The sequence below is a fragment of the Punica granatum genome, chromosome 4 (assembly GCF_007655135.1).
Source record: "Punica granatum isolate Tunisia-2019 chromosome 4, ASM765513v2, whole genome shotgun sequence".
In the NCBI taxonomy this organism is placed as follows: domain Eukaryota; kingdom Viridiplantae; phylum Streptophyta; class Magnoliopsida; order Myrtales; family Lythraceae; genus Punica; species Punica granatum.
In genome coordinates, this window is record NC_045130.1 from 11762337 (window position 1) to 11777728 (window position 15392).

The 15392-nt window shown below is 35.3% G+C and overlaps 2 protein-coding genes across 2 annotated transcripts; one reads left to right on the forward strand and one right to left on the reverse strand.

Moving 5' to 3' along the window:
* Positions 1-1621: 1621 nt before the first annotated feature.
* On the forward strand, positions 1622-4214 carry LOC116205823. Its single transcript, XM_031538497.1, has 7 exons — positions 1622-1888; positions 1990-2046; positions 2581-2706; positions 3440-3512; positions 3627-3719; positions 3825-3938; positions 4026-4214. Exons 1-7 carry the CDS (start codon positions 1710-1712, stop codon positions 4077-4079), a joined length of 696 nt encoding a protein of 231 aa, XP_031394357.1. The 5' UTR covers positions 1622-1709; the 3' UTR covers positions 4080-4214.
* A 132-nt stretch (positions 4215-4346) lies between these two features.
* On the reverse strand, positions 4347-10183 carry LOC116205825 (LOB domain-containing protein 19). Its single transcript, XM_031538498.1, has 2 exons — positions 9714-10183; positions 4347-4877 (listed from the first exon to the last, which is right to left on the reverse strand). The coding sequence occupies exons 1-2, from the start codon at positions 10029-10031 to the stop codon at positions 4515-4517; spliced, it is 681 nt and encodes a 226-aa protein (XP_031394358.1). The 5' UTR covers positions 10032-10183; the 3' UTR covers positions 4347-4514.
* Between the last annotated feature and the right edge of the window lie 5209 nt (positions 10184-15392).

Genomic DNA, 15392 nt, shown 5'->3' on the forward strand with positions numbered 1-15392 from the left:
ACATATAAGTGGATAGTAGATTCATACATTAACCATTTGCAAGCTGATCTAAATTGGTCAATAAAGTCATTTACTCATCGACTTGATGTTTTCAAAGCAAGCAATAATAGAATGAAACCTTGGAGATTTAAAAGACACGCAATATTTTACCAAACTTTGAGGAGAAACAGTGAAAATTGTGGGATTATGCTAGGGAGTTGAAGGGTAACTTCAATGAACACACAAGTGTGGTGCATTGACTACCGACTAGGTGGAGCACGGAGGAGGTGGGTGCTCCCTCACCGTCAGTTCATTTATTTTTTATTTTTCCATTTTCTTCATTTTTTTGGGCATTGCACATGACTTTTATATCACAATTGACAGATTTTGTGACACCATGGTACATTTTCCTAACAACAGTTAATGATGTAAACATTCCCAAAAGATAGTTTAGGGGCCAAAAGTGCCCCAAGCCAGTAGTTTAGGGAGTGAAATTCTTTTTTTTTTATTGCATTAACACTTTGTCCTTGAATTATTTAATTGCCAGTCAGTAAATTTGCCAGCGATTCAACCCTCAAATTTCGATTCCATCTAACACATAGGTCATGCCGTTAGTTGACTAGATGAAAATCTAACATGGACATTGACTTGGCACTCACGATGTCAAATATATTATTTTTTAACGATATTGTCCCAAACGACGTCGTTTTAGTGGAATTTTTTTAAACCCAATTTAATTTTTTTATTTTAACTTTGAGAGAAGAGAGACCGGCTAGGGGCTTCCTCAACTGGCTACCTCCCCTATGCTGTTAGCCACCTCCCCCTCCTCACACTATGTTTTTCAATAGAGAAAGAGAGGGGGTGAAAGAGACTTGGTTTGTTTAGAAATATACGAACTCATATTTTTTTCACCACGCCGCACATTTCATGTCATTGCTCGTCGCCCTATATAAAAAGGATACAAAAAACCAGTCAAGATATGATATATTGATCATATCATTGTCGCAATTTGGTTACGGGCTCACCCAACCGGCCACCTCACCACCAAGGGCATCATTTGCCACCCGCAACCTCGCCCTCGGATGAGGTCGTCGAGGGCATCAACTAGTCACCTCCCCCCTTCCTCTCTCTCTGTCGTAAAAGAGAGAGTAAGAGGCGTGGAGGAGACAGGTTGGGGTCTACCAGCCAGCCACCTCCCGTTGGGGCGAGGTAGCCAGCGACAAGTGATGTCTGCGGTGACCTCGCATGAGGGGAAGGTGGCGGGCCGTGGAATCCCCAGCTGATCTCCTTCCTCTCTATGTTAAAGAAATATAATAATTTTTAAATTTTTTTACTGAATAACGTCGTTTTGACCATTAATGTTAGAAAATAATACATTTGACTCGGTGAGTATCTAGTCAACTTCCACATTAGGTTTCCGTCGAGGCAGTAACGCTTGAACCTAGATGCTAGACGGAATTGGAATTGGAGGGTCAAATCTCTGGCAAATTTAATTAAGGTATCAACGTGGTGTCAACATAATAATTGGAGTTTTTTTTTTTTCCCCTTCCTTCCTTATACTTGCATTTGCTTGCCCCCCTCTTTGGACTTGAATTGTCGTTGACCTTGTGACCCGCGTGCGACTGCTTCCGATGATGACAAAATAGACGATAGAATAGAAGAGAACGGACGTCTGCCATTTGAAAAAAGGCCCAATCAACCGGACAAGAAGAGAACGGAAGCCGACGACAATGGCTTCATCTTCAATGGCTTCTCCGAGCTCCCATCTCTATTTCTGCAGCCGAAACTACAGTACTGCTAGTAGGAGACTCCCCAGAAGCAGGGTCTTCTTCCTTCCCCGGATATCCCTTTCTGAGAATCAGCAGCAGAGCCCGGAACCCGAAGAAGCCCCAAATCCCATCCCCAGAAGGTACTTTCCTTTTCTCTGTCTCTGTCTCTGTCTCCCTCTTTACGTGGAAACCTCTCGCTGCTTGGGTTCTGACGCTCTTGCTATGGCTTTGGATTGATAAGGGAAATTGTACTGAGGAGCAGCGAATTGGCGGTAGTTGGGGCCATTTTCAACTTGAGGTACATCGTCTGCTCCTGCTCTCTACACTATGCTTATGCCGACAGCTAGATTAGTTCTCAAATAGAATCCGTCGCAAGAATTGATACTCACAATTCACTGCAAAAAAGATTCAATTTTGTTCATGCCGATTGCTTCTCGTGGTGGATTAGCCTGTCTCCAGAGCCTGTGGGAGATTAGTCTGCACTGCTTCCCCGATTTTGGTGTGTTGTGTCTAGGCCAATTAAGATTAGATTCGATTAGATTTGTCTTACCAAATCCTTATTGAAGGACTTCGGGTGTTCATGTGGGATGCAATGCATATTCTTGTGCCATCATACCTCATTGCGCAATGATAAGCTCTGGTAATGTTTTTTAACTAAGGAATTCTGTTGATTCTTCTTCACCACTTTATTATGGGTTGGGATATCTTGAGGGATTTTTTCGATATCGTTAGTTAGCTTGTTCGATGTGAAAGAAAGTAAGCTTTTCTGATGAATGAATAAATGAAATGATCGAATGAACGAGTGCAATTAATGGGGTTGATGTTTCTGCAGTGGGAAGAAGCCGGAGTACCTCGGGGTTCAGAAGAACCCTCCTTCACTGGCACTCTGCCCTGCTACCAAGAACTGCATCTCTACTTCAGAGAGCATCACTGATCTCACCCACTATGCTCCTCCTTGGTATGTTCATAAACCAATTCCCAATTTTCACCCAAATCTGTTTAGCATGAATCGAGCCGATCTTTCCCCAGACAAGTTGCACTTCTCGAATTGAATCTCGAATCTATTGTGTGAGTCACGCTGATTGCTAATGCCATCTAAGATCTGTGTCCGCCCCTTTCACATGGACCAGATGGTTGTGTGTGTAGTGGCTTACACCTTTGTAGGAGGAGTTGAAACCTCGAATTTGTTAGGAAAATAATTGTATCCAACTCCGATACGTTCAGATCTCATCAATCACAACCACGGGAAATTGTAGGCTTTAATGGGGTCTTTGCAGTTCAACGGCTGGGATTCAATCTGATGACTTCTTATGCTCCACTTGAGGGTCAGAGATTGTTCAAATCAAAAGCTGGAATTTTTACAAGAGTTATGGTAGCTTCTCATCTGCAGCAATCCTAAGAAAGTCTTCGTAGCTTTTGAATGGTATTTTGTTGACTTTAGGAAGGCTGACTTGGCAAGGAGTGCGCCACATATTGATCTGGGTTATCATTATTGTGGTTATCACTATTATTATTTTATGGCAGACAGCACATTCAAAATGTGCCTCCAATATAAAATATATGCGTTTGTGCTCTTGGTGGAGCCTTCCTGGACTATCCACCAAGAAAGTTTGGTATAATTAATTAATTGATTTATTTATTTATCTATTTTATTTATTTAATTGTTTGCTTGTTTAATCTGCATGTTATAGGAACTATAATGGAGGTCGCGGTAGAAAACAGCCAATAAGCAGGGAAGAGGCCAAGAAAGAGCTTCTAGATGTGGTAGAACATCAAATCGAATCTCTTGTATTTGTTACTGCTTTATGACTATAATTCGAAAAGCAAATGATCAGTTCCCTGATCAAGATGCTTGACAAATTGCACTGAATGTTCCAGATAAAATCGACGAAACCAGGCAAGTTCACGCCCCAAATCGTGGAAGACAGGGACGATTATGTGAGGGTCGAATATCAAAGTCCAATACTTGGGGTAAGCCTCTTCTGATTGATCAAGTGTAACAAAGAACATGTCATTGGCTCGATTAAAGGGACCGGATTGTTTCTCAATGCATCTTGTGCTGTTATCTGTGTATAGCTTGTGGATGATGTGGAGTTCTGGTTCCCACCTGGGAAGAACCCGATCGTGGAATACCGATCTGCGTCGAGGGTCGGGAACTTCGACTTCGATTACAACCGGAAGAGAATCAAGGTGAACGTCAGTTAATCATATTCAATTCAGCTGATGTAAATGAAAGAAGAAACTTTGATAAATTAATCATTTTACATTTTTTCGCAGGCTTTGAGAGAAGAATTGGAAAAGAAAGGATGGGCTTCTGAAGACAGCTTCTAAGGGAGCCTGGCGAATGGCTAGTCCATATTTGTGCGACTTCATCATCAAAGGTTGTGATGTTGTTCGTGATTCTTTGTGGGACTCAACAGTGTAATGACGACTCTCTAATAAAATTTTTTTCGGTAGAACCTCTCATACTACTGTAATTACTTTGTTAAGTGCAAATTATCACCTGCTGTCTATGGACACAAACGGAATCTACATTCTGAATGCTCCCCAAAATTTATAAAACTGGATAAATTCAATCATCAGGCTAAACTAGCACAACAAAGTCAGTAGTAAAGTGAGACCAGAAAAGAGCTATCATGTTAGATTTAAAAATACTTATACAAGTTTGCCCACAACATGCGCTGTGTGTTCCATAACAAAAGGTGATATATAGCGCTCTCTGCTCCATAACAAAAGGTGATATGTAGCGTGAATGTTTTTCTCATGCTATTGCTGGAAACCTTTTGGTGGACCTGGAGGCTCGATCTTTACTCCGGGCAAGTATCGAGATATGAACTCCCGAGCTATTGCCTGTAGCTGGGCATCAGCTAGCTGTTGAGTGCTGGGTGTATCGGAGGAATCCACCATCTCTCCTGTTGCTTGCTGCAATAGCTCTATGGGATCAAGAGCGGGAGGCACTGGGAGGTTCGGGTAAGATGAAATGTTATTGTCCAATACCAATGCCATATGATCAGAGGAAGTAGCTTGAAGAGAAGGCTGAGAGTTCAGAAGAGAAGGTGGCGAAGGAAAACTCCGGAATGTAGATAGACGAGCCTGTACGTAGGCCAACTCTGATTGTAAATTCACCACCTGCAAGAAAAGTAAACTGAAAACAAGTACAAATACTGCAGCCAAAATGTGGTTAAAAGATCAGAGGTAAAACCAAAGGCTATGGTCTCAGGTTAAAACATATTCATGCCATCTCATGTATGAATTATTCTCACATAATTTGCAAGTTCAGGGTCGAATCTGTAGCTGTTCACATATAGCTTCCTTGATTTGTAAAGCTCTTCAAGCATTAGTCAAGATTTTCGTGAACACCAGATGTATGAAATGAGCATACTACTTGGACATTTGCGAAGAAGATTATCAAAATCAATGTGTTCGACGAATCGTAATCATTTTCCGATTGCAAGAGAGGTCACTGACAGGATAGGAAAAACAATGGGTTAGAGTAAGTTTACAACCAACGTAGAATCTCTTATTTCTGGAGGCAAGTGCATGAGGCAGTACTACAAACCCCTTTTCTCCATCGTAGTCATTTTCTTTTGGGCAATAAAGCTTAAGCGGCTCCTTTTGGGATCAATTCTATACGAGGGTGGACACAGACCGACGCATGATTGGAACCTAACGGGGCAAGGCCTAGGAGGAGATGAATAAGAAGATTTTATTATAATCCAATATAAAGATTATATATATATATATATATATATATACATGAAAATAAAGTCCCGAGTTAAATTATCACGCCGCCACATTATGAAAATATAAAATGAAATTTTCTCGCGATGCTACGTCATATTTATATAGTAAAGAAATTTTTACATTCTATTATCAAGAACAATTTATTCACCAAGAAAATATATTCATAATATTTTCTTATTTAATATATATAATAGAATATATAGATTATATCTTCTCCATTTTAGAAATATATATATATATATATTTGCAATATATATCATATATTAAGACTTAGACTATTGTTACCGATTATATATATGTCGTTGTATCTTATAGTGAAATTTAGACTATTATTTTCTGAGATAAAAATTTCACTATATAGAAACTTTTACATTTGATAGTAAATTTCATTATTAATTTGTATGACATTTGCACTATATAAAATGTATATGTTTATTATACTAACATCAATATCTCACACCAGTTTGGTCAATTCACAGGACCACCAATATTGCACTAGGTTTCATAAGGATTTGTCGAGATCCATGATTGTTAAATTCAAGTATTTTTTTCTATAAAAGTAATTTTTTTAGAATGTTATCTTCTTAATTGGATGTTAATTTATATGGCGCGTTTTTAGAATTACTATATTTGCATGAAAATTTTTCTTTATCATTTATTTTTAAATTTATACATTATAGATTTTAATGTGGTACAATGGCTTATCACTTACCAAAAGAATTGGGCCAGAAAGAAGTAAGGAAATTATTAATTTTGATATGATTTCCCTTGATAAAGAGATATACTTTTAAGTGTTAAAATTTTAAGCACTTACTAAAATAAGTGCTTAACAAAATAAGTTGATTTTGTTTGGTGAAAGGAAAAAGTTTAGATACTAAAAACATTGAGGATATTTTTATTTCTGCCACAAAACTTCATTTTTCTAACTCATGCCCCTATACATTAATATTATTTAAATTTTAATCCATAAACAAAAAAATTAAAAATTATAAGAAAAGGTGCTAGATCGGGATCTAACTGAGAAGGGGGAGAGGGGTGGTGGTGGCTCCAATCTCGCCACCACTATCCAGGCGAGGTCGACGGTGACTCGAAGAGAGAAAATGATGTAGTCAAAGCAGTTGGGGCTTCGGCACCCACCGTCATAGAGGAGTTCGCCGACGACCTGAAGTGAGAGAGTGACAATTAAGGGGCAGTGGTGGCCTGATTCGGGCTACCACCACCCCTCTTCCTCAGTTGTCATTTCCTCTCTCTTTTCCCCTTCTTCTGCCTTTGGTTCGAAATGGATGGATTTGTTAAATTGTAAAAGTTTAGGGGCACTACTGTAATAAATGAGGAAATGCCTCATGCTTAGCGAATAAGTAAAAAAATGGTTGAATTATTATGTACCTACTCAATCATTAAGTGCCTTTTTCACTTAAATCTATTAAGTTAAATAATTTATTTTATTGTTTATCAAACAAGTTGAATGCAATTAAGTTCTGAAAATTTAATTTCAACGCTTCATTTGTGTTATCAAATACAACCTTGGTCGCCCTTGGTTGGTTTGTGAGTATGAACACGGGGATCAACAAAAGTTACTGACTCTAAATTTTTTATTTTCATTTATATTTATTGCAACCATTTACTTTAGAAAGGATATGCCCTTCTACTATACGATTTAAATCCCAAAGAAAATTTCACTCTCCTCTAACTTCATGAAATTGACCACCCATTTGCCCATAACAGTCTCCTCCAAATTGTGAGTCTGTCTCTCATTCGTGAATATATATGTAGTGCTAGATCTTTGCACAAGAGAGGTCCCCATGAGGAACTGGCCCACGAGGATCATCATCATAAAATGATGATAAAATAAAAAATATTCAAAATAGATTTTCAAGGCCGTGATTTCTATTTTAATATATTCCCAGCCGGGTATTGGGGCTACACAGTCTCGTTTCTTTCGGTGAGAAGCATCATTAATTACATGCCTCTTTTTTTTTTGATGAATCATTAATTACATGCCTTGAATGATTGATTTCCATTCCCTTACGTAGCCCAAGCCAAAGGATAATGTGAATGCAAGAAGAAAGTCAAACCTAATTCATCATCAATGACATTAAGCCAAAAGAAGACTGAGGAAGTCAAAAAACTACAAACTGCTCGAAGATAATACGCAACACATTAGTCTCGAACTGTTAAATTAAATTTTCCCGAGACTCCAAAAGGAAAAAAAAAGAGAAAAAGAAAAAGGCAGATCAGTGATATAATGAGTTGTTATGTAATAATGGTACATGTTTTTGCTCCGAACTTAGAAATTTATGATTCGATTATCGTCAAAAAAACTTTTCGTAATCCTTTATTTCCATTCTTTAATTCATAATTTATTAGGATATGGATCTCCTTTGCAAAAGAAAAAAAGGCACATTACATTACGTGTGTCTCCTGATCAAATCTAATTAAATTGACTACTTACATGAGAAAAATTTAATGCAATAACACTTACTCTTTATCTTTTGCTTTGTCCTCATTCAAGTCATTGAAATATAGTTTGCTTATAAAAGAAACAAAAGAAAAGGTCAAAGAAGCAAAGTTGGGTCCAACGTACGGTGAATTATGCATTTCGATGAAGAGGTTTATAATACAATTAGCAGAGATATGATATGATATTGTGATATCTATCTTAAATTAAAGGGCAAGACTAGATACATACCCTTGCTAATTGCAGCAAGCTACAGCGAAGCTAGTATGTGGCTCCTATAACCCATGCTTATAGGTTCTTCAATCTATACGAATTACTTTGACCAACTGATTTCAATTGTATGCACACATACAAAGGACACCCACGTACACACACGCAGATATATAGAGGATAATCAATTTACCTCATTTTAAATAATTTTTTTTTCTAATTTCGAAAATATTTTTCATAATCCTAATTCAAAAAAAAAGCACAAATATGTAAAGAGTATAAGTCACATGGTGATTTACCCAAAACTTGAGCGTTTTGTCATGTACCTTTTTCAATAATGAATAAATCATCATTACTTCCGAGAAAAAGAAGTGATTTACCTACAAATGAAAGAAAATATTAAAAACCAATGAATGAATCACACAAATCTTATTGTTAATTATAAGGTTTTTTTCAACTCTCTTTAAGCAATCTAATAAAAATCATAAAAGAACTTACCAAAAATAAAAACAATAAAAATCATAAAAAGAAACAAGTTACAGATGAAGAGGTAACTATGTTGATTTACTATATATATGCGGGTGCTAGTAAAGTATTTTGACGTGCCAGCGCTACTAATTGAGTGCCAGCACGTAGCTGTGCTGTCAGTTAATTTTGATTTTCTATTTTACTTTTGAAAAGGGTTTTTACAGTAAACATATGTATACATGGAGAGAAACAGTTTTCTCATTTATACACGTCACAAATGTTTCCCTGCCGACAACCTGTAACCGGGAAAAAAAAATTTGCATGTTTCTTTTTTCCTGGTAAATGATTTTTTTTGTAGGAGTTAATGTATATAATATATATATATATATATATATATATTTCTTTCTTTTTTTCCCGGTGAAGGCATATATAATTATTATCTAAACAGTTGCAAATTAAATAAGCAAAAGAAGGGTTAATAAGCCTATCTTTCCAATATCTGTAAACCGAGTTAATTTCTTTTCCAATGTATCACCAAATCCAATTAATTTCTAAAAAGAAATAAGTCCTTCTAAATTTACTTCTGTAAGGAAACCCAATAAACAGCCTTCAACTACTATATGGGATTGCTTTTCTTTTGGTTGGAAAACAAGGGTACTGCTTCAAGCGTTGCCAGTGCCATATTCACTGCGATCTCATGCAATGCATCAAAAAGGAGAAGAGGGGTGGGCGGATGGAAGAAATAAGAAATTCTTCGTGATTCTTCTCGCTTTATATCATAGCGTTTTTCAATTTTCATATGAAGAACTGAGCTTTGGTCTCGGATTTCTAATGTACAGCGACACCAGTCTCAGCCTAATGGCCGAACGGTAAATTAAGAATAGCCGTGGTCTCGCTGACAAAATATGTACAGTTTCATATTTTGCTCGGGAAAAAAAATAGTAGTGATTAGAGTGAGTTAAAGCCAATCACATATGAGAGTACGTTTATTTAAGCTAGGTCATATGATGGAGAAGAGATAATTCATGCAGCCATATAGGTATATATATAATTATATATTTTAATGAATGGATAAATAATGGGACCTGTTGTTGGAGGGTGAAGATGTGGGCGACGCAGCCGTAGACGGGGTCACGAACCCGGGCAATGGCCTCGTAGCAGAGGGTGAGGACGGCGTCGAGTCGGCGGTGAGGCGGGAGACAGAGGAGGAGCTTGGAGGCGTTGCTGGCACCGAAAACCTTATGGACGGCGGCGAAGTGAGTGGCACCCTGCTCGGAATCGAAGTAGGGAGCGAACACGCACCCGTTCACGCACTTCCTCCTCAGGAACTTGCACGCCCCGCAGGGCCCGCTGGCACCTCCTCCTCCTCCACCTCTATTATTACTCCTTTCTGTTTTCTGCATCTGATCTCAAATTTGATGGGTTAGGAGATGAGTGAGTCGAGAATGAGGGAGAAAGATTGCAGAGAGAGAGAGAGAACAGAGACAAGGGCTTGTGTGATAGTTTGCTGTTCATATATAGACCTTGGGAAGAATTCTAGGGTTTGTTTCCTGAGAGACTTGACTTCTGATGAGTCTATCCTAATCTCTCTGTAAATATTCATATTTTATGATCTGTTGCAATCGGCTGCAAAATTTATAACATTTGATGTTAGAACCAATTGACCGGATCATTCTCTCTATTAAATTTCACTGCGTGTTTGATCTATGTTCCACAGTTGATGAGCCTCGATTGGAGCTAGTTGGAGATCTTATATCGGTGGGAAATTTTATAATCTGATCACCTGCTAGTACAATTACCTTTTTAGATCGTTGAATTGAGAACTTGCGATCACCGATAAATAAATAAATGATGACCGATAGTCCAATGATTCAGAAAATAATTACACCACAAAATGATACATGAATTTACTTATATTATAAGCACATTATATCATGTTTACATGTGGAAATTAATGATCTCCCCTAAGCCACTACAAATAGACAAATTGGTGGATGATGCTCGGAAGCTACGAGCGAGTCAAAGAAGAAAGAAACAAGCAATCAAAAGTCACTCAAGTGCATCTGAATGAATTTGAGTTTTACTTCTTCCAAGAAGCAATAATGCAACTGTCACAGGGAAAATTATAAAAAAGAGCAGCACACAATACGACAAATGCAGAATCTATATATATATATATATATATTTAATTTAAAATACTATCAATAAAAAGCTTTCTATTAGCTTATTAAGGGGCTTTTTCGTAAACATTTTTGATAAATAAAGAGCTAAAAGTTTATCATTCATTCACATTTTTCGTGTTGACTTTTCTAATTTTTATACCAATCTCTTCCTTTCTTTAGAATGTACATGAAGTAACATCGTCAATGAATTAATTTTCCATCAAATTTATCATCTCCAAAAAATATAGGTAGTCGAACAACGCGTAGATCAAAGGACTAATATATATATAAGTATTATAAAATAGTGTTGTTATATCATCATAATAATCAACCTAACAAGGAGAATAAACTAACCGTAGTAATCATTAATCCATGCATGTGAGCTTGGATAATTTCTTAGCATTTCCAATAAGGGATCGACTATTTCTCAATTTTATTGGAAATTGTATAGTACAATTAAAAAAAGTAACTATATGATACAATCAAATACATTACCAAAAATTTAAGTAAAAATTTTCGACATATATGTAATCAACTATAAAACTAAGTCAAATTATTTAAAATTTATATTACTGAGTTCAAAATCTATAATTATTTCATCCATTACGAGGAATTTAATTAATTTATTACTAGTGATTATTTAACATACAGATGATTAACTTAAAATTTGAAAACCTGAAAAAGCAGTAATAAGAAATTGGGTATTTTATTACACGTATTTTAGGAGTAAAAATAAGAGCAAAATTAGCATAAGTCTCAGAATTGTTTTATAACACCGAGAGGAGGCTACAGACGAGAAGAGGCTGAGAGAGAATCCCAATTGGACGGGCTATTTCGTAAATGTAATAAATGCCGGGATATTTCCCTACTTTACGCCTTGGCGGATTCGAGACAATATACAAGATACAGATTTTTTTTCAAACCCTAAAAAGTTTTGACAAAAAGTCCATAAACCCCATTCCTGATCTAAAAGGCAAAATCCATTAACGTAAACTCATTAGAGTTTGAGACTACTCGAAAACCCATTCACGTAAACTCATTCTCATCCCAAATTATTATGACGTCTACTCTAAAAGCTTAATTTTATGTGTTGTTGGAACAGTTTTGAAGATTTATGAAACTAATGTTCTCTCTCTAACCCTCTCTCTCTAAAACTCCACTGCGTCTCCACCGCTATCGCTGGCTCGTCCAACTCCGGCTGGGCGCTTCAAGCGGCCCTTCCTCCTTCTAACCTTTCATCTCGCCTCTTGGACTAATAGTGGTTCGTTGTGAAAGTCTTCCTCGCCTAAAACATTAATGGTCCGACGACCGTGTCAATCTGCAGTGCCCGATGTTGATTTTGGCCTCTAACATCTGTGTAAGTCACCTCCTCCTTTTTGATGGTCTACTGAGCCGCTGCCCCCCTCCTCTCTCTTTATGTCGATCTAAACCGCACTCGATCATGCGTGTTTCATCCAAATCAAGCCTATATCGGGCTTCTTCCCCTTCCCCAGCACATAGAGAACCCAAATCTAACGGATGTCAATTAGCCCTAATTTGAGCAAATCCTGACATGTAACGCAGTTCCTAGGGTCAGTCGGGTAGTACGATTATGGGTTCAGATCGAGTTGACTTATTTTGGCTTTGGTTCGAGTCAAGTCACATGATTTTAGGTTTGGGTTGGGCCAACTCTTAGGGGCAAATTGGAGGATGCAAGGCCAGTTTGCTATAAGAATAGTGTTAACTTAGTGGTTTCGCCATTAAGTTTTTGTGAGAGTCCAATTTTCAAATGTTAGATTTTTTTTAATGAATCATAAGCTCATAGAATTTGTGATAAATTTAAAATTTTCAAATAACTTTAATTCAATTAAATTAGTGGCTTGTGATAATCTTTATCTTTTTTGAATATTACATAAATAACAATTAATTGTTTATTTTGGTATCCTATCTTTGTTATCATAAAGTTACATGATTTATTTAGGTTTTTTTAAATAAAAAATTGCTTTTAGGTCATTTAATTAACTAAATAATTATCCATTTGATAGTTTTAACAATTTAAATTTGAATTTTTTTTTATATTTATGAAATTATGTAGTTGTCATTTATATAATTAACTTCTAACTCATATATATATATATATGTAATCTACATATTATGCTCTATTTAGAAACCGATTTTTAAGTTTATTATTACTTATTATAAGATAATTTTCTAAATTATATTAATACGAGGAGCTCTCTCATATGTATTTTACTATATATACATATAAATGTATATATGAATACTATAATTAAAATATATTTTATAATTATATAAATAATCTCAAATCATATCATAACTATGACCTTAATTGAAAAAATAAGTGCAGTGGCTAAAGCAATGGAAACATATAGGTTTTTCATATTTATTTTTCAAATTTAATAAGAAAATTTTATGATAATCAAATGATAAATAAAGCAAATTGATATTTCTTATCCATATTAAATATATGCCTATTAGTTGCTTATAGGAGTCAATTTTACTATATATATAGATAATATATAAAACAAATCAATATTTACATAACGTTTTGTAACGAAATTAAATTAAATTAAATTTGATTAAATTTGATTTTAGAAGATGAAGACAAAAATAGTGGGAAAAAGTATGTGAGAGAATTTGAAGAAGAAGATAAAAAGTAATAGTTGTCTTATTGAATTGAGAAAAAAATGTTGAAATTGAGGAAAATGTGTTGAAGTTGAAAAAAATGTTAAATAGTTTAGAGAATTTAGTATTAAATAATTAATTTAAATAATAGTTAAGAAATAGCATGAAAAATAAAAAGTAATGATTATTTTATTAAATTATGAGAAAAGTAAAGTAAGGTTACATTAAGTTAATTTAAGTTTGATTTTATAAATAATATAGCAATATTATATAAAAAATAATAATTTTCAAAAAGTTATGTACTTGGGCATGGCCTCCCCATCCCAAGGTGGAGTAACTCTCCTACCCATATAAAAAAAAAAGAAAAAAAAAAGGGTGGGAGTAACTCCCCTCGAGTTCCCCGTAACTTCTCAAAAAAAAAAAGGCAAAAAGAAATTTACAAAATAGAAATTCTTTCAACAAAAAATAATAAGATCTCCGTTTGATGACCATTAGAAAATCAATTATTACATATATGGTATAAGAGAGTATATTTGATAGTTCCATTTCCCACTTTTGCATTTTATTATGTTGTTATTTGCTTTAATAAATTTCATATAGCCTAATTATTCTTTCAGAATATGAATATATTTTTCTGATTATCTGCTTATTTAATTTGGCGGAACACGAACACGGCGTTCGGTAGTCTTAATTAATTGGATAGTATATGCTTGCATGATTTTTCAAACTTGTGTCATGATATCAAGTGAAATTTTGAGATTATCATAATTTTTTTTTTGTTGACTAGACAATTCATAACTAATAATTTGCTTTTACGGATTTAATTTACAGATAGAGTAGAGTTCACATATTTATTTCTTAGCTGTTAGTGACGGATCCCCATAAAGATGTGAGTCGGGTTTTCAGGCTAATATAAGCGTTCACTTCTATTGAACCCGAAAAAAAAAAACAATCACTTCTAAATCTATATAGGGTAAATTATAAAAAAAAATCAAAATTTTGTAAAATGTCTCAATTTTGTCCTAAATTTTGTTTTGTAACGGAAAAAATCATAAGTTTTTTAAAATGTCTAAAAAATGACCTCCGTTATAACTTCCGTCAATTTTTGCTGTTGATGGTGGGTCCCTTTAACAGTCCACGTAGGTCACATGTAGGCTGGTGGGTCCCTTTAACAGTCCACGTAGGTCACATGTAGGCTGGTGGGTCCCTTTAACAGTCCACGTAGGTCACATGTAGGCAAAAATTGACGGAAGTTATAACGGATGTCATTTTTTAGACATTTTAAAAAACTTATGGTTTTTTTTGTTACAAAATAAAATTTATGACAAAACTGAGACTTTTTAAAAAATTTTAGTTTTTTTTGTAATTTGCCCATCTATATATTATGTAACAATTCTAACTTGATAAAAAGTCCAGGTGACACTTGATATTTGGGTTAATTACCTAGAAAAGTAGGACCTTTACACTTTTTTTTAAATATAATACGATCTTGAAAAATAACATGGAAAGACACGACCTATATATTTTTTTCCTAAATATAGCACAATCTTTGGAGAGTAGCACAAAAATACACGATTTTTGCACTTTTTTTCTAAGTATAGCACGACATTTGAAAAATAATACAGATAGGCACGACCTTTAGGTTTAATTGCGTATCTAACACGACGTTAATTAATTTGTCAAATTATAATGATAATGGCTAATGTGGACCTAACGATGCTACGTGGCATAATGTAATTGGATGAGTAGACTCCACAGGTTTTTATTTAATTAAAAATAATTATGAAAAGTAAAAATATCGAGGGGGATTTCGCTTAATAAGAGGAAAAGGGGGAGGGGGTCGACGTTGGTGACTACACCGGTGACTACCATCTCCCAATTGAGGTCGCTGACCACAATAGAACTCCAATTATATGGGTGGTGGCCATAATCGAGGCACCCTCTGCCTGAATCAAAAGAGCCCTAAAATTAGCACAT